Source organism: Parasteatoda tepidariorum, chromosome 3 (genome assembly GCF_982258835.1).
Source record: "Parasteatoda tepidariorum strain Cologne lab strain chromosome 3, Ptep-v5.0, whole genome shotgun sequence".
NCBI classification, from domain to species: domain Eukaryota; kingdom Metazoa; phylum Arthropoda; class Arachnida; order Araneae; family Theridiidae; genus Parasteatoda; species Parasteatoda tepidariorum.
This window is the reverse complement of record NC_141757.1, coordinates 70,551,609-70,577,775: the sequence shown is the minus strand read 5'-3', so window position 1 is coordinate 70,577,775 and position 26,167 is coordinate 70,551,609. Positions and strand designations below refer to the sequence as shown.

Genomic DNA, 26,167 nt, shown 5'->3' with positions numbered 1-26,167 from the left:
CCCATTTGTCCCGCTTTGTCTCAATAAAAATGTGGTCACTTTAGTTTAATAGAATTTTAAGAAATGTCACGTGTTTTCTTATTTTTGAACTGTTGTAAGCATTGTAACAATACTATGAGTCTATAAATGTTAATGGAAGATGATGTTACATGCTACAAAGTTCAAGTGTCACTTTTTTAAGTACTGCTTGTTAATATTACGTCTTTTAGAGATCTTTAAGAAATTTCCTTCTACTGGTGCAAAATGTCTTTTTTTTAAATGTAAATGTTATGCGGTTGTTATCCAAAAGAAAAGAAAGTAAGAAAAAGATCGAGTAGTAATAAAATAAAGCATGTAAGGAAAGATGTGCTGTGCAATTCTTTCAATAATAAAATAAAAATCCCCAGAAACTGAAGATACAATTCATAATTAAGCGCCTATTCTCAAGACTCCACAATTATAAATGAGGATAACGAAAGTGATTTAAAACAAAAAATGTAAAGTTGACAACGAAAAAAATTGAAAATTAAGGCGTAAAAATTAACTAGAAAATTCACGTTAGCCGAGAGAGAAACAAAAAGGAAAAAAGAAAATAAAAACATTACTAGATAAATTGAAGTGACGGAGAAAGGAAAAATTAGGGGAAAATGGCTCTATGGGTAAGTAATGAGGAACAGTAATTAAACAAAATTATCTTGTTTCGTATTTTCGCTACATTTATTATTAATTTTATCATGTGCTTTAAAGTTTGGCGATGGGGTAGTTTTTTTTTTCCTAAAATATTATTTTAGAGGCCAAAGTATTTCTAGAGAATATTGTTACAAAGCTTTTTACATAAAAGGTATTAAAAATGTCATTTACTGAAAAATAGTTTAAACACACACACATTTTATGAATATTTATAGAGTACCTTAATGTTTTCGAAAGCAGTGTATTCTAAATTTTGACCCAATTTCTTTATAAAATCAGTCCGTCTGTAAAATGTTTCCTAAATTCCTAAGTCATGAAATTCTTGATAGTACAGATTCCATTACCCCTTTACAACAGTGACTTGAGTAAAAAAAAAACATTGGTACATTTGCTGGCTCTCAAAAGGTGGGAAAACTAACTTTAATAGCAACGAATTCAGAATTCAATTGATATTCATGTTATATGCACTAAATATTCAGTACTTATGTAATATGTTTTTCTTTTTAATAAAAATTAACACCAAATAAATTTTTGCATCAAATTTTAAGACTTACGATCATCTTGAACAATAAACTATTGGCGTTGCGCCCTTACTTTGCATTTTTTGGGGCAATCCAAATTTCACTTGTAATGGCATATCAGAAATATTTCATAATAAACATAAAAAAATACTTAAAAAATTATCCAAGGATAGATAAATAAGTTTAAAATACGCACTTAATCATATGCATTATAATATATATTCAATTCTTATTATATTGTACACAATAACTCTTTTTTTTTTTTTTTGGAAGTTATTAACTTCTAAGCCAAAACAGACGATTGTATTCCATAATAAGAAATATTCTCTTGTCGAACATCAAGATTGACTCAAAGTCCAGCCACAGATGCTAATTTGTTTTGTTTAACTATGTTAAAATGAATAACGCAAGCTATTACAATAAGTATTATCGTTTTATATAACTATTTCAATAATCGTTTTACTTCTAGAATAAAGTAAGAAGAATCGAATTTTTATATATATGTTTTTTTGGCATCACAACAAAAGAACATAATGGTATTATGATAAGACATAGAGGGACAGATAGGATATTAGTTTAATATTTCCATCAGAAAAAATAATCGAAAATATCATAAAAGAGCATGATTTATTTTCATTATAAATAGAAGGTCAATGAAACAATTTATAATGAAAGCAGGAAACGTGAGAATAAAACCTACACATAGGTGAGACTAAAAAGAAATATAGTAATGAAAAAAAGTCTTTTTGATGATGTCGAAAAATTATTCTGAATTCAGAGCGAAATATATGCCAGGAGCAAAACCGCTTTTTGGAAAAAATACTGCAACAAATTTATAAATATATTTATCAATTATCTTCTGATTTTCATGCCTAAAATTTTAAAAAATAACATGCTAAAATTTATACCTTAACTCCCCCTCCTTAAATTTAAATTTTGTAGAAATATTATTGTCTTCGATCGATTCAATAATGTTCATACACATTTTTCGCTTCAATAACGCGCAAATTTCTTCTAAATATTGAGAAGAGTTTTTTTCAAGGAAAATGAAAAAGAAAAATTTAACTCTATGGTTGTTTCAATTACCAATGCCAGCAAGCCTACCTGATGAAACCAAGCGAATTTAAGACAGATGATGCATTTCTTATTTTTCACAATCATTTATCCACGGATCGTAATTTTGACCTAAATAAGAGAATGATCAATCTCCAATTCAGTAAGGTACGATTTGTTATGGGAACATGGAGGATTTTGTGACTCGACTGATTTCAAGTGCATCAGTCACCATTTACTATACGGGAAGTCTTCGGCGGCAGAAACCAAACTCACAACCTCCTGGACATGGGCCCATCGCCCTATCAACTGAAGCTATCCCGACCCCTAATTTTGTGGTGGATAGATAACTAGAATTTTGAACAAGACTTTTCATGAATGTCAATGAAATAATTTTAGGCAATCACTTTTGATTTTGAAATATTGATAAACTTTTTTTTTGATAAATGTATTAATTACATGCGTCATATGCGGGAAAAAAATCATGAAATCGCCCGAGTACGATGAAATAAGCTTGATATACGCAATAATATGCAGAAATCAGCAGGCTTGCACTAAAATAAACACACGATAGATCTTCCAAGTGCATAATCAATATCGCTCACTACCGTTTTCCTCAGAATTACTATGTTCCTAAGATTAAATGTGCACATTATTTATTAAATATTTACTAAATTACGAACTATATTTTACAATCTGTTTGCAGTTACATATATGCAAAAATATATTTTAAACTAAAAAAACGAGGCTTTTTAAATAAAAGCTTAATAGTTTGATTCAACTTTATTTTATTCAATTAGATAGAGTTTTCAAAAGCACCATTTTATTACGATTGTACGAATGACTGTAAACCAGTTAAATGATAGAGTTCTAAATTTCGTTACTATTTTATTTATTTTATAAAATGTGCAACTTTTAATGTGGGAATATTGCAATTTTTATTAATATATTGACATCAGATTAATTTAATTGCAAATTTCTGTTGCCACTAATAATGGCAATCGGAAAATCCTTTCTAATTATTTTGAGACTTCGTCCCATTGTCTATTGCCAGATTTATAAATATTTTAAACATGTACTTTCGAAGTCAGTTTTCCGTTAAATTTACAGCCAAATGAGGAAATCTTCCAGATTTCTTTTCCAATATATATTTTGATAAAATACTTTGCATTGTTTTCCTACATGTTTTGTGTATAAAGTCCTATTAACATTACGTTTGTTTTTAAGGCCCCAATAATGATGATTGATTAAAGCTAAACTTCTACTCAACGCACTACTATTCTATCAGTAAGGGATATATCACTGGAGCTTAATTTTAAAAAGAGATTCTGATAACGCACTGGTGAACGTGAGCTTTTTAACTACACTGGTGAACTACATGTTTTGTGTATAAGATCCTATTAACATTCCATATGTTTTATTAAACCACCAATAATGTTGAAAGTTAAACTTCGATGCAACACAGTGATACTCCACAGTAAAGGACTGGAGGACTGTCACTGGAGCTTAATTTTAAAAAGAGATTCTGATAACGCACTGGGGAACGCTCACATTCTATATAATGAATCGAGTTTTTTACGGAATCAGCTGCTTCAGTGACAAGAGACCCAAATAAAATTAAAGTAACCATTCCAGAGACGCAGCGGAAAGTTTGAAGTCCCTGAACAATAGTCGATATTGGATCACCTTGAAAAATTTTGTGTAAAATCATAAAATGTGGTTGCCAGATTTATTGTAAAACACCAGAACACGATGCAGCAAAGTGTTTTATCTGCCTTTGACACAAGTTTGGCTACATTTCCATGAATAGTTACTAAGCATTTCAAGCTTTTACTTTTTCTGAGCGAACTACTGTACCAAATAAGAATTTTGAACAAAATCCAGCATGTGGTGCAAAAGTATAAAATGAATATGCTTGAAATTATATGAATCGTTTCAGTTACAAAGCAAGAGTAGCAGATAAGTAATGTTTCAATAGTCTTTGAGGAATGAAAGCCGAAATAATGAGCTTGGACTTTAGTGTCTATGTCAGAATCGACAATGCTCCAAATGTGATACGTTAAAAACGCTGAATGGATTAATAGGATAAGCATTACTGAGTACCTAACACATTTCTTGATTTGAAAAAGATTTATATACTCCATACTATGATGGGAAATAAATTTCGTAATAATTAAAACTAAATTTTTAAAAAACTGAATTCTGAATCTCATTAGTAAGACTAAAGTAACTCCAAGCAACAGCATTGCACATTCTGATAAGTGTTGAGACGGATATCTAGGCAAGCCAAATCTGGAATATATATTTGAGAGACATTCAATCAAACTTATGAGAACACATAATAGAAAAAGAAAAGTACACACTGTTTTCTTTAAAAACTGTATCGATGTTGTACGCTTTGCATGATTCCATGAACATATGCCAAATATGTGAAATAAAACAAATATGGGATTAAATATTTCTACGATTAGGCTATCAACGACGTGAAAATCAATAATTTTTTATTGCAACTGTAGATGATTTTTCTTCCTGTTTAAATTCATTTTAATTCAATATTTTTTAGAAACTAATGCTAATTTTTTTATTTAATTCAACAATATATTTCATTTTAATACAATTATTTAAAAAAAAAAATCTCTGATTGATAAAACTTTATACACATAATTAGTGTAATAAGTCACAGAAGTCATATTAGAAGTCACAAAAATCAAGGAACTGCTTAAGAGTCCTAAAAATTTAGGTAAATATTATGAAGAGCGTAAAGTTCCTTCCATGATATTTAAACTAATCCTTGTACTTGAGTTAATATATTTTTTAAAAAATATATTGACTTCATTAGAAGAAATAATTAGTTACTTTAAATTCGGGCTTAATTCAATCAACGGTCCAAATACATTTAAAATAATTTTATTGGTTTTTGTTTGATATTATGGTTGTCTAATTGCACTAGTTCGATAAAAAATAAAAAATATTTTTGCTATTTTTAAATTATAAATTATATAAAGATTTTAACAATGCATTTTAGTTAAAAGAAGTTAAATAATCAATTGAAGTTCAGTAATAATTTTTTTAAATATAATTGTTATTATTAATAATGATAATAAGAAGCATTCTTTATCGCTGAATTCATCAAAATCTGAAATGTACCAAATTTTTCTGCTTACAGATCCGCAGTTTTACTTTGAGTAAAGCATCTTGAATCGTAAGCCACAGTTTCAAAGCGATAGTCTACGTCCATTCTAAATGTTTATTTTGATTTTGTAGTCGGAGTTAAAATGATATTCCTCTACGTTAGCTTTTTTAACTTATTACGGGTTTTTTCAAAATCTCTTATTGATATGCTTTTAGGAGTGCATGCGCATTTCACCAGAATTGACGCATGCGCACTTCTAGTGCGCATACGCAATTACTTGAAATCTTACGTACGTTAGTGTACGGAACCTAACATAAATTTGCGAAACCTCCCTAATATATGAATGACGCCTGTCTACTCAACGAGTCCCACAGTGGACTGATCGTTAAGACACGGTTCCCAACAGATCACCGAAGTCAAGCATCACTGGCTGCGGTCAGTGTGAGGGTGGATGACCACTTGGATCAGTTTGCGTAGGAACCGAGGGTGTGCGGTATTGGTCCTCGTTAAACTGTTCTACCGTAAAGTGCTCGACTTCGCGTGCAGGTCGTCGGGGGTGCCATCCCCCTGCAGAGGATCAAAATTGTGATGGCATGACTTCGGATCATCCTCAGGGGAGTTTCCCAGACCGTTGCCAATAGCCCATTGTGCAGCTCTAGTGCGACGTAAATGAACAACAACAATAGCAAGTCTACTGACGTGGAGCAAAAGTAAAAAATGCCTTTAAAAGATTACTAATTTAACAGTTAACAAAAATTCGTTAAGAAGAAAATAATAAAAAACAATGCTTATAGCTTAAATCTTACAGCTTTAAAAATATATTTGGTAGAAAAAAAAATGAAGCAAATTGTATTTCAGTGCTGCCATCTGTGAGAAAAATCTAGTTATTAAAATTTATTTGGATAATTTATTTAACGAAACCCTTAATAAGAATAAAATTTAATAAATCATAGAAAAACAAATAAATAAAAATTCTCAAATTAATTACAAAATTAAAATGAATTGGAGAAAGCATTCAAATAGGCAATCGTTGTAGCTTAAATTATAGACTAAACTTGGAATAAATCATTTAATTAGCATTCCTTCTTTCATAGAGTGACTGCTCATAAATCAGAGCCTGCATACATGGATAGAAAGCCCTTTATAGACTTTATCCTTCATCCATACATCCTTTCATAACATTAAAGTCTACACGTATTACCTGCATTCATCGGGGGTGGCAGCTCATAAACCAGAGCCCATTCCAATCTAACAAAAGAAAATAATAAAAGAAAGGAAATAGTAGTAAAAAATAAAAATAAACTGTTTATTACACTGGACAATTAAAATTAAATAATTAAAGTTATTAAATAAAGGCTACAATTTATTTAGAAGTTTGCTTAATAAATTAACTTATCCAGTATAAAAGGTCATACCTGCAAACTATTCCATCCAGTGACTTTAGGAATAACTTATCATAATTAGTTCCTACCTTAAAAACAAGTTAGAGCTAATTCTTAAAACAGAAAAATAAATAATGAAAAATTAATGCTCTAAGTTGTTGAAAATACTTTTAAAATTAAAATGAAGAAATGAACTTGGAAAATGACTATTAATTAAATATCTTTCAAATCTAATAGTTTCTTTTAAAAACTTTGTATAGTTTGAATTATTTCTGTAGAGCCTATAAATCTGATTGGTAATAATATTGAAAAAAAAAAACCTTATTGGCTAAGTTAGAATTCAAATCAATGCTTTTTTTAATTGGAAAGTTAAAATCATTTCTGTTGTCAAAAAGTTTAAATGTAACTTTACTATTTTCATTAATATTAAGAGTTAAATCTAAAAATATTGCTAAAGAATTACTAATATGAGTTTTGTTAAGAATTAATTCACTTGGATAGATTTGTTTAGCTAAAAAATCAAAATCGTGAGAATTAATAACTAAAGGATGAACAATAAATCTGAGAAAGAAGAAATTAATAGGAAGAATATATGATTTCACGAATCTATATATATTCTTGCAAAAACAGAAAAATATTGCAAACATTAGTACTAAAATTATTTCCTTATGGGGATATCATTAGTTTGTTGGAAAAGGCAGTCATTAAATAGTACATAATTATTGTTGAGGTTAATATGAACTTGAAATTTCCAGTTCTTTTTATCAATTGTATCATCAATTATGAGATTAAACATGCTATAAATTTGAAGGTTATAAATAATTTTAATAGTAGGAAAGGGGAGTATGTAAGTTCTCGAAATAACAAAAGCGTAGAGAATCAATAGTATGCAAAGTTTTTAGTGTATTAAAAACCTGTATGCTATTTTTAATATTCCAATTTAGATGATTATTATTTTTAGTATACTCACTAATTTTATTGTATACTTGTTTAAGAATATTTTCAAAGTAAATGCTGATTTTTTTCATATTACTATTAACGCCACTAGTAATAAACCTGAATTTGGTTGGGGTTTTATGAAATTTTGTATAGAACTAGAAAAGGAAAGTTTTTAATATTATTTGGTTTAATTTTGAGTCTTTTATAAATGCATTAATTTTATTATTAATAATAGCACTGTTGGTGTTGATTTTCTTGTATGTTATATTGCTGTTAAGTTAAAGTTCATTAGAAAGAAGTTGTTCATAAATTTTTTTCTGAAAATATTGAAGGAAAGCTATATATTGGAAACACTAAAAGTATAGTATAGTATTGGGGGGAGTGCTTTTTTGAAGCTTAACCTTATAATTATATCGGAAGCTGTAAGTAGTATAAGCAGAAAATCTTACGACAAGTTTTAACACCTAGCGAATTCGAAAACCCTATAAAGCTCGTTTAAACGAGCTTTACATGGTTTTCCATCCATACAGTATCGATAGCTCAAAAATTAACAAAATCCTGGCTTCTACTTTCCATTCGACGTGGTTTGTGTTTAGCTTCCGGTAAGTCGTATAATAAATACATGGGAAACTAGGTCACCTCAGTTGTTTCGATGGTAATGTTACATAGGTAAATAGGTACAGATACGTTGTACTTTTATAGAAAACCCTCATAAATCCTACCATAACTTTTAAACTTTCTCAGGGTGTCTCACTGGATTAGGCTCATTGGATTCAGTGTGTAAAAAACTATAAAAATCGCCCATATGATCTCGGTAGGTAAGAAGAAACTTTATTTATGTGACACTAGAGCTGCCCAATGGGCTATTGGCGATGGTCTAGGAAGCATCCCTGAGGGTGAGCCGAAGACATGCCATCACAATTTTATGAGGCCACTTCCTCGATTTAAACACAGATCTGAAGGGGAAGAAAAGTTTCTCCAGATCCCTGTATCCGTGGTACTGCTCTGCGACAGACCACAGGACATTCGATTTCACAGATTTTACGAGCATATATATTTGTGAATCCGGAGATTGAACTGAGAACCTGATTACTTATTCTAGTCACCTACGATTTTTTCGCAAGTGATTGCGAACCAGATAAGGGGTGAATTTGTTTCTTGAAAAACAGGCAAATTAGGTTCTTAGTAGCAAATTTCATATGAATTTTTGAATTTCAGAGACAGTGTTGCTTTTTGTAGGATATGGTAAAACTCGGAATTGATTCGCATATGGGATCGCACGTAAATGCTTTTCATGGATGTACAGCAGTTCCTCTAAAGGACCATCTAATGCAGTTGCCTTTCCTTCGGGCACCGGCAAAGAAGTATCAGAACCTATTTAATGAAATGTATTCCCTTGCACAAAACTCACCAATCAGATTTCCTTTTTCATAACGGTGATTGGAGCTCCGGCAACCGAATTCGGTGAGAAGGCTCCCTCACATTCAAGGCCGAATGACAGTTCTTGAACTGACAGGTCTACAAATTACAATTCTTATAGCGACTCTTTTTTTAAACGCAAATAATAAATCAGGCAAAAAAATAAAAGTATACAAGAAATACTACTCAAGAGAGTGTAGAGATAAGATTGGTACTCACAAATTAAAGATGCATTGGGATTACGAAAACAGATATTTATTCAACAAATAATAAGCAACACCTGCATGCCTGGGTTATATATGAACTACCGCATATCTCGGCAATAACTGACGCGTTCTGTTGACTCCCGACATGCGACATTACTCCCCTCCTCACGCTGTTACTGCTCAGTCTCGTCACGATCATACACAACGTCAGCCTGCATACACTCGACTGCTAAAGGCAACACAGGAGCGACTACGACCGTGAAGTTAATACACCTCTCTCATTCAGCACTCAAAAACCCGGTGACCTTAATCCAGCTATCCCGGTCTTTCACAAATATACAGCAACTACTGGTATCCATTCATCGAATTCTATCCCTGATAAAATTCTGGCGGGTAAGTATTGTGGCGTATCTACCACTACGATTATTAAACATCAATTCACTGGTATATAAGATATGCTAACTTGATTCAATCACGAGGTACCTTTTGATAGATGAAGGTTGGCAAAGTCGAAACACAATGATAACGTTCCAAAATTCACCGGAACAATAATCCGGAAGTATATAGGCGGTAAACAGCTGGTAGTGTACCCTAGTGTAGAAAACACCATCTATAAGAACCTGATTGTTTAAATACATTTTCACGACTATCGATACAACGACAATCGAATGTGTGGTGACTACGTTTACTGATAATTGGTGATCGAAATGAGCTGCAGGTGGAGTAGAGCAGAACACTCTACCTATGGCAACACTTCACATACTTTCACCATTAGAGTGTGGAGAGACATAGGAGAAGGAAGTATGTTCGTTTCTGTCTTGATTTTCAATCAGATTAAAATATTTTAAGTTAGGAAGCTATATGGAACTGAAAACTACATTAAGCATTGTTCTGAAAGGATGGAAATTTAAAAAAAAAATGCTTTTAGCAATTAAATACGAAAAATATTAAGAAAAGGGCCGGCCAGGTGGCCGATCGGTTAACGCTCCTGACTGCGAAGCCAATGGCAGCGGGTTCGAATCCCGCTCTGGGCATGGATGTTTCTCTCTCTTGTGTTGTCCTCTGTTGTGTGCGATGTGTGAATGTGGCCCACCCTGTGAACGGGTTTGCGGCAGTGTCGCGTGGGCAATGTTACTCGCCTCCGTGACTTTGGTTCACAGGTGCCCACTGGATAACGCGAAATGAGTAACACCTCCAGCATCTTCTGGGGTGAAACGAATAAAGTTCAGTGCCTGCCATTCGAAAAAAAAATGTTAAGAAAAGGAAAAATATCGTAGTACATTTCTATACAACTGAAAAGAGGAGGAGAGGGAAGGATTCGGACCGGTCTTCTCCCCAGATGGCGTATGCGAGCGTTGCAATCGCGAATAGCACTGTAGTTTAGAAACACTCGCAGGCGCGTCAATCAGGTTGAATTTTGCAGCGAAAATAATCCTAAAGTAATTCATATGAATCACAAATAAGCAAAAATAGGTAGTTGAACGCGTTTCAATTTGCGAAACATTGACTAATTTGCGCATGCGCTAACTACACATTTTTTTCAGGGAAAATGACGTCATGGTTAAGCGTTCGTAATGATGAATCTTTATCAACTTTTAAAAATACCGTATGAAACAAGTGGTATATTTTACATGCACAACTGAGAAAAAGGTGTAAAAAGTTTAGACGTTTCCGCTGATTCTGAAGGCAATTCATTTCTAGAACAAGTATGAAGTGCTCTGTTTATGTTGTCAAAAAATGTGCGACATGCACTTCTTGACACGGAAATTAGTTTTTAGCTGAAGAATTCCTAAAATTTTTATATTTTCCTAAAATCCTCTTAAAAGTTAGATCAGGTTCAATTTTAGATTTAAGATGAATGGTATTATGGCGTATATTACTAGAAAAGTTGTAGAATATGCAGGACTATCACAGGGCTTATTTTTTAATCTGTATTCTCATAGATGTGGTAAAACAACATTATGCGTGTTTAGCATATCTTTCATATTAGCGTTTACAGCTTTATTCATCATAGTAAGCCTCTCCTATTGGCATCCAACATTTTACAAATACTACGAACATAAAGATCAGCAGGATAAATTCTCTTACAAGCATAAATTATTGGAAGAAGATGACGATTCATATGTTTATACCTCTAATCTAGAATTGAGATTATATGAAAATCAATATCCTGTAGATTCTAGTGATCCAGCACCATACAATGGAAATAATATTTTTTCTTCTTCTCGAAAAAGAGATGATTCAACTTTATTTCTTCCCGATGAATCTGACATAGCCGTTACCGAAGATTTAATTGAAATCAACAAAGTTCCCGTTATACGACGTAGTCAAAGAAATCAAGCAAAAGGAACTGGTATGTAATGTATAGACTTTTTTGTAATATTTAATAAAATATCCCAACCAAACTTTCAAATACATATGAAAACATTAGGTAATATCTGTAGTATAAAAAATTTTCCATATTGATAGCTGTGCTAAATTGGTTGCCAAGTTTTGGCCAAAACTGGACGCTAAAAAAAAGAAATATATATACAGTAAAACCTCGCTACAACAATATTTTGCGGACCAAATAAGAATATTGTTGTAGAGGGATATATTGTTATATCGAGGGCCCACATAATTCTGGGACGCAATAAGATTTTTTGAAATTTAATGTTATATATTCATTAACTATAAATATATTTATATATTATCGAAAAAATAAATTTGCGAACGAATTTGTTACGGTTAAGCATTAAAAAAAATGGATATAAATACAGAACATAAGATTGTAAACTTACCTTAAAAAAACATTTTTATTGAAAAAAATCTGATATTTTTGTTTGTTTATTAATTTTTCTGACTGTTAAGCCAACCAACAAAGTATGCATAGAGTCCAATGCCCGAAAATGATTTTCATTTGTGAATGGAAGACTTGAGAAAAATGTCTTTAGTGATTTTACGGATTGAAGAGCTTCATGGGGTGACAATACGGACTGTGATACACATGGGTCATCATCAACATCTTCTTCCTCATCATTATTTTCCATTTCATCCGTAATTTCAGAGAGAATCTCTTCATCACTAACTCCTGCGAAAATTGTGAGATCGTCATCGGCAGTTAAATAGTCCTCCACGTTAACACCATATGTTTTACCCATTTTTTCCTCAAGTTGGGATAAAGATTTTTGAAGATTCAAAACAAATTCTTGATTATCTGAAAGATCACTGTCTGTGGAATTTTCTTCACTATTAGAAACAATTTCATCTTCCAAGACTCACAAACCGGCCTTTTCCCAACAATTTTGAATAGCTTTTTCTGTTACCTCCCACCAACTACCAGCAATAATATCACATGCTTCCTTGACATTCACAGTTTTAAAAGGATCTTCTACTTTATTTTCGATGTTGACAAGTATCGATTCAACCAAACGCTTCCTGTAGTATCCTTTGAAACACTTGATTATGCCCATGTCGAGTGGCTGCAAAATCGAAGTGCAGTTGGCCGGGAAATAAACAATTTCGACGCTGTGTAGTTTTGGAATTGAGGTGTGAGCGGTGCAGTTATCAATTAATAAAGCAATTTTTTTCTTCCTCCTTTTCATTTCTTTATCTAACATAAACAACCATTCAGAAAAAAACTTAGAAGTCATCCAAGCTTTTTTATTGGCTTTATATTACACGGGAAGACTTTTCACATTCTTGAAACACCTCGGCTTTAATGATTTGCCGATAACAAGAGGTTGCATTTTGTATGTCCCTGTGCTATTGGCACACAGAAGAACAGTCAATCTCTGCTTTTGATTTTTTTTCACCCTTAAATGCCAATGTTCGATCGGGAAGGAGTTGAAAAAACAGCCCAGCTTCATCTGCGTTATAAACGTTCTCTGGTTTATACTTTTGAAGAATATCTGTCATCTTCTCTTGCTTCCATTCATTTGCTTCGTTAATCGGAGCAGATTTTTTCTCTCCGTGAACTTCCTGGAAAGTTATTCCATGTCGATCCCGAAAACGCATTAGCCAACCATTACTAGCTTTAAAAGTTTCGTTCCCTAGCATTACTGCGAATTTACGTGCTTGTGTGCATAACAAGGGCCCATTTATCGGGATATTTGTTGCTCTCATCTCTTGAAACCATTTTAAGACGGCAGCATCAATGTTTTCATTAGTTGCGACTTTTAGTCGTTTACGCTTTGGATTAATTAAATTTGAACTTACAGTATTTTCGATCTGTTTTCCTTTCTTTAGAAACGTTGCAACTGTAGATTGAGATAATCCGTATTTTCTAGCTGCATCAACCTGTTTCATTCCATCATCAATATCTTTAATAACGTTAAGTTTATCTTGAAATGAAAGTTGCTCTCTCCCTGCCATCTTATGCTAAATTACACTAGTAAAAAATATCCAATACACAGAAGACTCCCCAAGTTGAAAATGTTAGCAGCACTAAATGCGAAAAGCTCTGATCGTAGAATTTGCGCTAGCTCATGAAAACACCAGGTGTAGTTTAAATCAGGGATTAAGTGATGAATGATGACCAATGGTCAGTATACATTTTTTTCTCCTCCTCAATTTCAATAAACGTGCTCCACCCACCTTCTACAGAAACAGTACCTTCTCAGGGTAGCAGGTATTACTGTGATGTGTGTGGTCATTTATGACTCATGATGTTACAATGGTGATTTCTTAAGAACTGAGGGAGGCAATTCTAAAACATGAAGCTCTTAGGGTGGTCTAAGTACCTCAACAGTGGGGGAATGAAATTTGAATACAAAAGCCATTCTCTGATGTGAAAAGAAATAACAGTGGAGTGAAAGATCATAACCAGCAGTGACCCTTTTATCAGAAAAGTTGAAAAAAATGGTAAAAGATGACAAAAAGGCATTTTACATTATTTGAAAACCAATAAAAAAAAATAGAAAATAATGTTGAAATTTGAAAAAAAAAATCGTTTTACAGAGGTTTACTGCTTCAGAGAATATCGTTATATTGAGAGGAAGATAACATTAATCCATATGCAAGTTTGGCGGGACCACGGAACATTATCGTAATAGAGGGAGTTATTGTTGTATCGGATATCGTAGTAGCGAGAGTTCACTGTATATATAATATATTTATGCACCACGAAACGGGTAAGTTAAAAAATGTATCACAGTTACCTCCTGGTAAACTTCTATAGATTTTATTCTAAGTCTGAGTACAAGAACTGGATAGTTTTATTAACGATATCAGTTTGTGTAAATATGTATCAATATTGAAAGAGTCTGTTACATTTCCCTAAATTATTAAAAGAAAAGGGAAAAAAAACGCCTCTGTTCCCAAGGCAATGTTTATAAGGTCTGACATTTGTCACAAATTTTTTTGGCTATTGACTATAGCTCTTGATATTCTGTCCAATTCCATGGAAAAAGAACTTTTTGGTATGTATACCATAAAAACATTTATATAAAATTTTTGCTTGAAAGCAGATATATTTATATATCTGCTCACACAATATTGTAAGTCTAAGATTAATAATTTTGACGTATTAAAACTTATGAGAAAAATTTCCATATTGTGATCTATGGCAGAGTAATCGTCAGTCCTTGACGATTTCTGTCAACAACCCTTGAAAAGAAAATTATATTTAAAAAATATAGAAAGGGAACAACTTAAAAAGTAAAACTCGTAACCACCCTTGAGCGAATCTTTAATTTTTTTTAAATAAAAAAATTGCACATTTAAAATTCATTTGACGATTGTAGTTGGTGCACCAGATCACGATACAGAAATATATCCAAAATATGAATTCGATCGATATTAAAGTATTAATTTTGTAAAATATGCCAAAAGCAAGAAAAATTGTCATAAGGAAAATAACTACATGAGGGAGGGAGGAGAATATCTCTTTATGTAGGGTCATTTCCAAAAATGTTCTTAAAAATGACAACGTGTTGATTATTTGTATATATTTTCCTATATTCAAATAAAATATAACTTGTGTTTTGTTACTAAATGATGATGTATTTTTCAATTATTTCTGTTATATGACAAATAATTATCTCTTTACGTATGCATTACTTGGGGGCTTTTAGGTTTAACTATACTGCTGATTCATAAAATTTCTTATGAAGTCTTCAAAATATTGTAGTATTAAACAAAACTAAAAAATCAGTCTTGGAATTTAATTTGAAGAAAATTGTTTTTTCAAGGACAAGATTGAATCCATTAATGGGATGTCTTATGCTCTGAAAGAAGAAACTGGACAAACTAGAAAAACTAAAAATGACTTATGCCAATGTTCATTGCGTATTATAAAAATAGTGTTGTTGATAATGTCACTTTCAATACCAGCAACCCTGCTTGGTGAAGCTATGAGAATTTGAAGCAGAGAGTGCGTTTCCTATTTTCAGTAGCCCCATCTATGGCTGAGAATACGACTTTAGCCATACACACGTCGCAGCCTGTGTACAGAGCGGGAGCGGACCCATTCACAGATTCTAATCTGAACCAGAGAACATTCAATTTCCAATTTAGTACCCCCAGAGATATGATTTATTATGGGAACATGGAGGACTGTGACCCGACAGATTTAACGTACACCATTCACCTCTGGCCGGCAGGGATCGAACTCACCTCTAGGACCCTTCTAACTAAGCTATCCTGGCTTCATAAAAATAGATTCAATTTAAATTAATAAATTTTAATGTAGTAGTACTTAGAAGTTAATAGCTTTTCACATTCATTTTTTAAGAAAAAAATAGTTATTTTAGTTTTATATTGAAATTTATGTAACATAATAATTTATATATAGATGGTATTTATGTTATTTTATATTCCCAAAATAATATAAATACTACTTGTAATATATTTTTAATTTATGATTAAAAAATTCATACCTAGTTAATGATTGCAAGCTATTGTACTGAAACTGATATGTTGTTAGTATATTTTTAAATAATAGTATCTAAATAAAACTTTTTTATTTCAGAGAATGAAGCTTTGTCTGCTGTTCAAATGGCTTTGAAAATGAAGCAATCTAATAAATTTGAGAAAGCACAAAAATTGTTCCATCATGCTTTAGCTTTACAACCTCTTCATCCGGATGTACTCAACCATTATGGAGAATTTGTTGAAGAAAGAGAAAAAGATTTTATTAAAGCTGACCAGATGTTTTTCAGAGCCCTAACAGTGAGTCCTGAACATTCTCGTGCACTCGTGAATAGAAAGCGAACTTCACCATTAGTTAACGAATTAGATGAGAAAGAACTTAAAAGAATAGACAAAAAACATATTGAGTTAATCAAACTGAACCACAACAATCCATCTTTAAATCGACTTAAAAAGGAGCTCTATTTCCAGCATATTTATCACACTGTTGCAATTGAAGGAAATACAATGTCCTTAGAAGATACAAGAATGGTTATTGAAACAGGTCTGCCGGTTAATGGTAAAAGTCTAACTGAACACATGGAAGTTGTTGGTGTTGAATCAGCTCTACGATATATTGATAAACAATTAGTCACTAAAGATGTAATTACTGTTTTTGACATATTAGAAGTTCATAAATTGGTTTTAGGTCATGTCAAGCCTTTAATTGGTGGTTCGTTTCGTCAATCTCAAGTATTTGTTGCTGAGCATACACCTCCTCGTGCATCAGAGCTTGCATATTTAATGCAAGAGTTTGTAGAATGGCTTCAATCTTATGAGTTCTTGCAATTACATCCAGTTAAACAAGCTGCTTTAGCTCATTATAAATTGGTATACATTCATCCTTTCGTAGATGGAAATGGACGTACAGCACGTTTGATTATGAACATGATTCTAATGAGATATGGCTATCCTCCTGTTATTATCAGGAACAATGAGCGGAATTATTACTTTCGCACTTTACAACTGGCTAATGAAGGTGATGTTAGACCTTTTGTTCGCTTTATTGCACATTGTACCGAGTGTACCTTAAATGTTTACTTACATGCAAACGATTACAGTTCTAAGTGTTTGATGGCTCTGGAGCCAATAAGTTTCGATAATAATGACATCATAGTATTATGATAAGTTAATTATATTTTAATGAAATAATTTAAATTAAGTTTTTGCAATATGTAGAGGTATAGCTAGTCACTTTTTCATGTGTATTTTTTAAAAATCATTCTGATCTTTTATTTTTAGTACCATTGATAAAATTTTAAATTGAAACCTTGAGTGAACTGTACAATAATTCTTTGCGTATAATTTAATTTAAAAACAAGTATTTCTTATTTGCTGAACACTAATAAATGCCTTTGTTGTTCTTTCTTTGTATTGCTCATTAATGCATTTTTCCCTTGCCTACTTCAATATTTATGAAATGGAATGAGCAATTATTGTTGTTGTAAATAGGTAAACTAATTTTACTTCTATCAGTTTATTTATGTCTCCTGGTAGAGTTAGCATAACAAATGGCTTTTATATTTTATTGCATTAGTTTGCAATTTTCGTATACTTAATTCTATTATATAACGTTTAATTTTCTCATTATAAGCGTATTTTGAAAATCAATTTTTATTGTACTAATATTATAACTGCTAAGTTCTTTTGTTATTCATACATTCTTGTCTCATAAATTTGTACCATCACTTAAGATTTATTGAAATGTAAAGAAGGTTAAAATTATTTAAGGTGTTAAGATCGTAGTTGTCTTGGAATTTCATACTAAAGTATGAAATTCCAAGAAGGGGAATAATACCAAATTCTAAATAACTTGCTGAAAGAATTTATTTCATTTTAATATTTTTAGCTATCAACTTACATTATACTAGAGTAAATTTCGCCATCGAAGAGGTTCTTGAGAGACCTCTCCTTTTCCTCGATTTTTTGAAGATTCGCGGCTTCATGGATCTGGTATAGCTCCGCTATCCCAACTGGGATTAGAAACAACAACATACTAGAGTAAAAAGTATAAGTTGCAATTTTTCTCTCCTCAGCATGCTGTGAAATTTTGTACCCTTAGAAGTTAACAGATGAGTGAGCAAGAAACAGTTGACATAATTTTTAACATAAAACAGTTGTTTGTTCATGAACATTCAATTTATGCATAACCTTATAATACCAAAGTTGCATGTAACATTTTTTATTTAAAATATGATTATCTTCTGTTTTGAACTAAATTAGTTTTCTTTGGAATTTTAACAGTTATTCATCTAAATTTTAATATTTAACTCGGATAAAAAGTTTCTCCCTTTAAGCATTAGTCTTTTTGAAAGCTTGAATATTGTTTAGGGTAGATGTTGTTCAACTGAAATCAAACTTATTTTGGAAAAGGATCATACAGATCATATCAACTCTATTTCAAATTATGTAAGTTGACCGAACACTGACCTTTATATAACTGAATTTGATGGCATTATTAATCTGAGCAGCAAATGTTTGTAGTTATTTGCTTAGATGTAAGTAGGCTTTAGTAAGTAAAAAATAAAACAAAAGCCAGTCTCGAAACATTCTTTGCTTTAAGTACTGTGCTAAAATATATTAAGCTGTTGAAAAATTAAGTCATGATTCCTTGATTTAAATTATTATTATTTACATACTTTAAAACAAGATTATTTGAACCTAATCAATTTTGTTTGTTTTGAAAATTTCACCCATTTAAAATTACAATTGAAATGTTTTTGAATATTTTTTTTTTGCTTTTTTAATTGCGAAGTAATAAGCTAGTTAAAAATGTACTCTGTTGTTTACAATAGCAATTTTATTTAAAATGGACTATGCTTAAAGTTATTTTATTTAAAAACTGCTGTTCATAAGTTTTCAGCATTTGTCAAATTGCATACAACATCTATGTTGAAACTTAAAAAAAGTGAATATACTTTTCACAAATTTCTTGTTTGAGTATTTTTTAAATTTTATATGCTTTTAGGTAGATTGTGTTATTTTGAAACTGTGTATTTCTGACCTGTGATAATTTATTTACATGTTATGCTTCTTGTATATTCTATTTATTTATTTGTAAAGATAAGTTTTAAGATGTATATAATTACTTGCTTTTAAATTACTGCTTCAGCTAAATCTTATATTCTTTAGATACCAAAGTGTGTTATTTATGTATGTCATTTAATTTCTCTGAAGTTATCATGAAAACTATAAGAAAGATGACTTATATTTAAAAAAATATCTATTGTTGGAAACTAATTATGGAAACACTGCTATATAACTTTTATGACTATTTTTCTTGCTCTGGTAAATATCATTTATATTTTAAAAATGCCCATAACTTATTTATTGAAACCAAGATCTGAGAAATAAAGATAATGTTTATCTTTTATTTTTCTTCATGAATGTAATTTAGGAACATTCGTAAAGTACTTTCATTTTAAAGAATAAATGACTCAACCTGTATATCATATTAAGAAGTTACACTACTGTAGAATTTTTTAAATCCTACACAGTCCTTAACAATTCAAGTCAAACTCAGCAATTTAAGTCTTTAATTTAAATAAAAAAAAATTGCCTTTCTTTGTTAAGATAATTGAAGTTAAAATAAAAAAATATAAACTTTATAAAGAAAAAGAATAATTTTAACTCTTTTAATAAAACTTGAAATACTTTTATAAAAACTGACTAACATGGTTGGCATGAATTAAAATACTTTTTTAAAAAAATTACTCAAATTATCTGTAATTTTGTTTTAAAAATTATTTAAATCTAAAATATATTTTTTTGACATGATCATTAATATATTCTTGATGGTGCAATTTTTTGAAGTCCGATTTCGCTGATAATGAAGTAAAGGAAAGATGTATACAATTTATATTATAAATGGAATAAAAAATTTAAAAAAAAAGATGATGTAAGTAAACTAATTTGCTGGTAATAAGCAAATTTCAATTGTTATAATTTATTTCTGTGCTAACGCATGTTCAACCCAGAGTAACTTAAAATAATTTTTTCAAGCAATGTTTTTTTATCCAATTTGGATTTTATTAGATATCTTATTGAAGAATTGTTTCTTGTTTTTAAAATTCCTTAAAATGTTGAATTTTAACTTAAAAAAAAAACTGATTTTATTTAGTGATTGGTTTGTAGTAACTAATTAATAATTTTAACTATTTTAGTTAGAAATATCCTATTAAATTTTTTTTAAATATTAAATACTATTAATAAATTTTACCTCATACTTTGCTTTAATTAGTAAATGAAAAAAAAAAAAAAAACCATAAAAAAAAAAAAATCCATTATATAAAAGTTCACAATATGACTTTTCGAATATTTTGACAATTACCTTTCTGGTAATGCTGGATGGTAAGAAGGATATTATCCTGAAGTTAACTTGGCAGTGAATCCATTAGTCCAACTACCAATATCAGTTTATTTATTCACTTTATATAACTTTGAGATTATTTTGACAAATCAAGTTTCAGTCTTTGTCATAAAATTTAATGTCAACAATTATATAAATAGATATTAATAAACTGTTCAACTATTATTGTGTTGTTCTTATGTATATATTTTTGTCATTTTACAAGTTTTCTTCATAAATAATCTTTTAAGAAAGTTTGAAGTCAAAAATTCTAAATGCATGGGAATTTTGAAAATTATATATATAGCTCTTTAAATTGGAAATGATATGTGTAAAAATATCTTATCGGTTTTAATGTAAAGGAGATTAAGTTTTTATCCACAAGAGTAAAAACATTAAACCAACTTAATCATGGTCCCTACAGGTTGAAAAAAATTTCAATTTTCTCATTTTTAACTATCACCTAATATATATAATTCCATATTCACACTATCAACATTAAATCATGACTAGGACTGGGTGATGTAAAAAATTTTATACTGTGATATATCATCTATTAGACTTAGGGATGTATCGCAATATAACATGTTTGAAAATTATTTCTTTCGAGTCAAATTACACAATTAAAAATCTTAAATCAATCAAAAAATAAATAAAAAATATGCTTCTGTAACATTATCATGCTTAATTTTTCAATTATATTAATAAAGATTGATTTAGACCAATGTCTCAAAGTAAAAACAAGTACAAGCTTTGTTTTAATTTTTTTTTTTAAATTAAAAACAATTCAAGATTTATTAGTTTAAAAAAAATAATAAAATTCTAGCAAAATATTTTACCCACACAGTATTAAAAATAAAATGAAGGAAAATAATTGTAAAAAATAAACAAAAGTTATTGTACATTTAAGCAAAACAATTTTTAATCATTTGTTGGAAGAAAAAAAACTTGCTTTCGAAACATTGTTATTCTATTATTTAAAATAATTAAGTAATATTGATTAATGGTCAAATTTTGTAAATAATAAACGTAAAATTAAATGTAAGTTTTGTATTATTTATTATTATTTTATTTGTTTACATATACCTATTTTTTAAAAATAAAATAGACATAAGACTTATTGGTTTAAAAATCATACTGATTATTGAACAAATTATCAAATGAACACATATTGAAAGAATTTTAATAAAAATTGAAAAAATATACTAAAATCAATAGCACTATTGTTAAATTATAAAAAAAAAACTGGTTTTAAAGTGCCAAAATATTGCTTAACTTTTATTTCATTAAAAAAAAATGTAGTCATTTTAACTAATTGCCAAGTTTTTTTCTTTTCTTAAAGTAAATGCATAAAACAAATTTTGTTTTCATTTTCTCAAAAATAAAAACTAACGGTTTAAAGAATTTAAAATATTGATTAAAAGAACAAATAACTTATACAGATTGAGAAAAATCTTAAAATATTTAGAGAAAATGGCTTAAAAAACTTGAATAAAAATAAAGCGTTGAGTTAAAAAAAAAAGAAGATAAAAATAAAAAAAATTCAAAATAAATGTGGACTTTGTCTTAATTTTTTATAATTTAAAACTGAAGATTTATTGGTTTAAAAATAATCATCAAATTATTATACTTATGTGCATTAAATGAATTTACAAAAAAAACTTTTTATAACAAAGTATTAATTACATAAATACAAAATACCATTCTTAAATTGTATTGTTTAATATGAAAAAAAAAAACAGAACAATGAATCCTTTTTTATTAATTTCCATTCATTAATAGATTGCATTCAGAATGGAAAATCAAATCAAAATAACAGCGATTTTAAATTATAGTAGGCCTACTGAAATTTATTGAGAAGAAACGTTATATCTGGACTGACGAAAAAAAAAGTGACGCAATAATGCACAATGATCAAGTCCTACCTGAAACTAATTTACAAGAAACCTTAAATCCTGACATAATAAAATGCAGAGCAACCACAAAATAATGTCGTTCCCACTGAAAATAATTTCCAAGAAGTGTAAAATCCCGTGGGGAAAAAGATGCATAAAGAAACTATGTACTGCTTTCGACATTTCTTTGCCGATCCATGCATGAAACCGTGATTTCTAATCCAATTGTCTCTTTGCTATTCAACATCATGAAAAAAACATCGTTTTCGTAGCAAGACGAAATCAACATCCTTGCAGCTAGATGGAATCAAAACAGTTTTCGTCGGCCTGGTAACAGCATTAACGTAGGCAAAGATCCTCATATGTTAAATCATGAACGTCTTCGTATATCAGCCACTTAAATCAGATTTATGATGCTCGCAAGAAAAAAATGCCGATGTATGCATTAAATCGATAATTCGTGATATATCTCCCAGTCCTAATCATGACTTAATTAAAATTGTATCAGTATTTTGTGCAAAAAGTAATTAAAAAGATGGAAACAACACATTAAAATTGAACAACTAACTTAGGCAATTGTTTTATATACAGATTCATAATATAGTATTTTGCTGGTGAAAAACATACACTTTTCAGGATTTTGTCTTTGATATCATCGTTCTGAAAAACAAATTTAACCTCATTAGTATATGGAATTATACAAAAATAAATATAATCTACTTCTTCTTACTAGTTTGGGTAAACATTTTCAAATAGAAATTATTTCTATATAGTACCAAAGGACTGAAAGATCAGGGTTGTAAAAAAACAAGTTTTCCAGAAGAGATTTATGAAGGTTATAAAAATATTTGCTTGTTTCTTCAAACACACACTTGTAAGTTATTATAATAGCCACAACCAAAAGTTGGTAATAAAAAAATACTTTCTAAAGCTCTATTTTAGGTTCATTTTTCTATCTCTATTTTGATGAGATCGATCAAAATAAACAGCAGTATAAATGTCTCTTGGAAAATTAATAATATTTTAGGATCATTTATAAAAAAAAAAAATTCCATTTTAGTTAGGCCCTGTTTCACACCTAATATTACTAATTAGAGTAATTTATTTTAATGACACTCAAACATTATCTTAACAGTAATTTAGTACACATAATTGTACTGAACCTATGGTCGGGAAAAGATTTTACATTTTTAACAGACAGGCACTTAGGACAAATTTGTACAAACATTTTTCTGCTTTGCTTCTCTTTTCCATTAAGTAGCAATAGTAATAAATAGTTTCTTACACAAGAAAGAAACCAGGTTTTCGTAGTTAAAAAACATCACTCAGGCAGAATTACTAAATTATACATTAACTGTTTAAATTGATTACAGTTTCAGACTTTATAGCATTTTTAAACATAATTATTCTTAATTTCAAATCCAAAATTGAATGTCAGCATATTTCACCACAAAGTTGGGTTTAAAAAAAGAAAAAACAGTAAACACCTTGTGAAAATAAATGATATTCACACAATCCATAATTTGAAGATTAGATATTAACAAGGAACATAAGAAGGATAAAGAATGGGGCAGAATAAAATTATTTATGCATACAATCCTAAAGTATCTGCAAACTTGTAAGGCTCCATGGTAACAGGATGATTTTATTCCAAAAGCATTACATATTTTTTTAATACTTCTATATATTCAACTTATTTTTGTTTAGCAAGCAGTGAAAGAAAAAAATTTTTTCCCTTAAAAAATATATATTGGAAATAACAGCTTTTATATTTTAATTTTGTTGCTTAAACCGATATACTTTATTTTTTAAAATAAATTTTAAATTATATCTCAAGTGTATCCATGTGTGCGCCTTTATTATATAACTGTGGAACGACAATATTTTATGTTCGTAAATTTCTATTTATGTTTAAAAAAATCTGATATTTTTTTTTTTGCATTTAAGTCTTAATTTTAAGTAACGACTAAATAGCTTGCCATGAAAATTTAGAAATATCTAATTAAAAGATCCGTACAATTATTTGTATTCTAGTAGAATATTTATTAAATGGAATTTATTAATTTTATAGGTATTAGAAACAAATTTAAATTAATGTAAGAGGTACAGATTCATATCACAGTCATATTAACACAAGTTAGGATCTGTATTATAATTTAATATTGAAACTGTATTATAATTTAATATTTAAGTATAATTTTTTAGTAACAAATTATTAATTTAGTTATTTCTCTTTATACCACAATTGTTCCATATTATCTGGCAGGTGGAATTGTATGTGAGGTAGTCTTTGGTAGCAACAAAAACTAAATTTTGTGAATGATGTATGTGGATCTTGCAGAAAAGTAAACAGTATTTTTTTTGTTGAATAAAGTTAATTAATTTAAGAGTAATTAAGAATCTTCCAAGATTTTTAAAAGTGACACTTATATTATTAAACATGGGTTGAAATCAGTTTTATGAAATTAAGTATTCACATTCTTAAGAAGAATACAGCATTTTGTTATTTTAATAATTCCAGCATATTTTTAATAAAACGTATATACTTTTCATAACAATGTTAATTTGATTTAGAAAATGCTTATCATACTTACTGGGTTAGTGTTTTGTTTCCACCACTGAGTACAATATATGGAGATTGTGTTTCTTTTTGTTTCTGTTGGAGCAACTTAACAGTGTTTAAGGGAGTATCTGTTGAACTCATTTGTTTTAATCTCTGAAACAAAATATGACACCTTATTTAGTCATTAAATTTTAACATCAAAAATCATATATGCTCTTTTCATCACATAGCAATTGAATTTTATTATTTTTGAGAAAAATACATTCTTTGTGATTGAAAATTTCATGAAAAGCCTGGAAATGCTAATAAGTGATTTAATTGTAACAAAAGTAGCTTGCAAGACTGTCAATTGAGCAGTTCTTTTATCTTAAATGATTCACCATAAAATAATTTGGTAAGATTGAAATTCAAGGAAATAAAAACAAGACATTAAGGAAGGATATATAATTTTCAACTGTCTTGCTTTTGTATACATGAATAACTAAAATAAGAGTGCAAAAAATATGTAACAAAAAATATATTTTTTGTGTTTCTGAAAACAATTCAATTAAGAATTACTCTGAATGAAAATTTAAGATAAGAAAAGAATAATTTTAATGCAATTCTATTGTGGTTAAAACAATGAACCTAATTTACTTTCTGAACACAAAATTAAAATTTTGTGTATGTAAATACATATATTACAAAAGAAAAAAGTCTAATTTGACGAAACAACACTTACTATGCAAGATAACAAAAATGAGGCAAAGTTAATTCTAACATTTGAGATTTTAATTGATATTTCTTAGAAAAAGAAGTTTTTTTTCACCAGTAAATAAATTTTGCTCCTTTTTTTAAAATCTGTAATATTAAACTAGAGCACATTAAAGGGGCTTTGTTTTCCAATGAAAATTAGAGTCTTCTAATTGACAATTTATACCAGCCTGTTACTTTTACAGTACCTTGTGCAATTATTATTTCTATAGCAACTTGTAAAGGCAGTAAAACTTAAAACGCTCACATACTTCCATTAGAAGTCTACTGAATGAGTACAATAAATCAGATATACATAATGGATGATGAAACAACACCCTTCATTGTAATATAAAAAAAAAAAAAACACTTATTTATTTTTTTAAAAAAGAAAAGAATCCCATTACTATTTTATATGC

The 26,167-nt window shown here is 29.5% G+C and overlaps 2 protein-coding genes across 2 annotated transcripts in view; one reads left to right on the top strand and one right to left on the bottom strand.

Annotated features, from left to right (window-relative positions):
- Positions 1-10,866: 10,866 nt before the first annotated feature.
- Positions 10,867-19,523, top strand: LOC107452652 (protein adenylyltransferase FICD). The gene is made up of 2 exons (XM_016069196.4): positions 10,867-11,675; positions 16,272-19,523. Exons 1-2 carry the CDS (start codon positions 11,177-11,179, stop codon positions 17,333-17,335), a joined length of 1,563 nt encoding a protein of 520 aa, XP_015924682.3. The 5' UTR covers positions 10,867-11,176; the 3' UTR covers positions 17,336-19,523.
- A 3,494-nt stretch (positions 19,524-23,017) lies between these two features.
- The window catches only part of LOC107452658 (U4/U6.U5 tri-snRNP-associated protein 1), a 39,471-nt gene continuing 36,321 nt past the window's right edge, over positions 23,018-26,167 (bottom strand). Inside the window, exons 28-29 of the mRNA XM_016069204.4 lie at positions 25,048-25,169; positions 23,018-23,113 (exon numbers count right to left, since the gene is read on the bottom strand). Coding sequence (XP_015924690.1) covers positions 23,086-23,113; positions 25,048-25,169 — 150 coding nt within the window. The 3' untranslated portion in view covers positions 23,018-23,085. The remainder of the gene's footprint in view (positions 23,114-25,047; positions 25,170-26,167) is intronic.

What these genes read in the sequence shown, in the direction of transcription:
- LOC107452652 (XM_016069196.4), top strand. Translation starts at nt 11,177, where the DNA reads ATGAATGGTATTATGGCGTATATTACTAGAAAAGTTGTAGAATATGCA. An exon ending in AAATCAAGCAAAAGGAACTG is followed by an intron (nt 11,676 to 16,271) that starts GTATGTAATGTA and finishes TTTTTATTTCAG; the next exon opens with AGAATGAAGCTTTGTCTGCT.